Raw genomic sequence first — 1,640 nt, 5'->3', positions numbered from 1 at the left:
CGCCCACAGCAGCGCCGCTCACTTCGGGCGTTTTTTTCTCGTTCCAGAGCCAATAATAATGGAGGGCTCCCCCGAATTTAAGATTCTGAAGGACAAATGGACCGCAATTTCGGTAGACAATAAAAGGTGCCCGATTTTGTTGTTTCCCGACCGGCGGAGCTGCGCGCTGGCCGCCGGAACCCGCGGGTGAGTCCTACGGGCGCGCTGGGGCCGCGCTGCCCCCCGCTAACGGCTAGCTGTGCGTTGCAGATCAGCGCAGTTCGAGCACACCGTCGTCATTACCTCGGAGGGAGCAGAGATCCTCTCTAAGGTGCCGGGAGAAGCCTAAGGACGCAGCGGGAAGCGGAGGGCTCGGTGTGTTTTGGGCGTTCCCGGCCCCGGAGGGACAGCGCTGATCTCCGGGTGGTTCTGGGGGCACTGGGTGCCGCCTCAGGGGGACACAGGACGCGGCCCGGGGGCTCGCTCCGGGCGCAGCGCTCTGCGCCGTACCCGGTGAGTGTTGAATAAAAGCTTCTTGGTTTGCGGCAGCAGCGGCTCAGCCTCAGCCTGCGCGGGGAAGGGTCCGGCTCTGGGGAAGAGGGGCCGAGTCCCGTGCGGGACACGCGGCGGCGCAGCGCGGGGATCCCCTCGCAGGGAAAGTGCGGCCGCTCTGCCCTTAGCGCCCCTGAACGGGGCTGGAACTTCTGCCGGGACGGAAAGAAAAGTTTGCGGGCGTGGCGGGGGGGCACAGGCTGCGGCCTTTTCCCCGCAGTTCTCCAGCAGCTCTCCCCTTCCTGCCCCGGCCCATTTCTCTCTACGCCGCACAAGAAAGAATAGAAAACGAGACGCGGAGCGCGCTGTTCTGGAGATGGATAACCGCAGCTCCACGCAGCGCACGGTGCGTAACGGGGCACTCCGCGCCGGTAGCGCTCGGCAGCGACGGACGGGTTCGTCCCGGGGGGAGGGTTTGGTCTGCGCCGAGCCCCTCGGAACTGGCCCGACGGTGCGGCCCTGCGGCGGGGGTGTCCCGGGCGGGACTGCTGGGCCGCTGCTGGGGCAGGCCGGGCGGGGCGGCCGCTGGTTCCCGCTCCCTGAGCCGTTTGTTTTCACTAGACTACAGCGAGCTGTCAGCTCTAATCGTTCCTAACAGCATCTTTGCAAGAAGCAGGACCAGCCCCCAGCCCGTTCCCAATACCACGGGGCATCCTTTCAGCTCGATCGCCTCTTAGATTAGTTTGGAAGACCTTAAAACCTGTAAAAATAAACGATGCATCCAACACGTTTCACAATCGCACCGAGATTTCACTGCGTGCTCTCTGCCCGGGAAGGCGAGGGCCGCCGTGCCCGCCTCCTCCGGGGCCGCCGCTGCGTCGTCCCGTCCGTCACGTCGGTCCCGTCCCAGTCCGTTCCCACCCCCGCCTCCCCCGCGGTGCGGAGCCGCGGCCCCGGCCCGGGCGGTCACTTACATGGCCGGGGGGGTCCCCGTGGGGCGCGCTGCTGCCCCTCGACACCGGTCCGCAGCGAGGTGGTGGGAATGAACTGTACGCACCGCGTGCAAAACAAAACAAAACAAAACAAAACAAAACAAAACAAAAGGAGGGGGGAGGAAGTAAAAGAGGCGTTAGGAAATGGGCAATTAAAACCGGCAGAGCGACTAATGA

At 64.6% G+C, this 1,640-nt stretch overlaps 1 protein-coding gene across 4 annotated transcripts in view; it reads left to right on the top strand.

Moving 5' to 3' along the window:
* METAP1D (methionyl aminopeptidase type 1D, mitochondrial) overlaps positions 1–1,265 on the top strand; it is a 35,125-nt gene extending 33,860 nt beyond the window's left edge. For all 4 annotated transcript variants that reach the window (XM_021400036.1, XM_021400037.1, XM_021400035.1 and 1 more), the window contains 2 exons: positions 48–126; positions 250–1,265. In XM_021400036.1, coding sequence (XP_021255711.1) covers positions 48–126; positions 250–328 — 158 coding nt within the window. In that variant the 3' untranslated portion in view covers positions 329–1,265. The remainder of the gene's footprint in view (positions 1–47; positions 127–249) is intronic.

The sequence above is a fragment of the Numida meleagris genome, chromosome 5 (genome assembly GCF_002078875.1).
Source record: "Numida meleagris isolate 19003 breed g44 Domestic line chromosome 5, NumMel1.0, whole genome shotgun sequence".
In the NCBI taxonomy this organism is placed as follows: Eukaryota; Metazoa; Chordata; class Aves; order Galliformes; family Numididae; genus Numida; species Numida meleagris.
The sequence above is the reverse complement of the archived record's forward strand: the minus strand, read 5'-3'. Positions and strand labels throughout refer to the sequence as shown.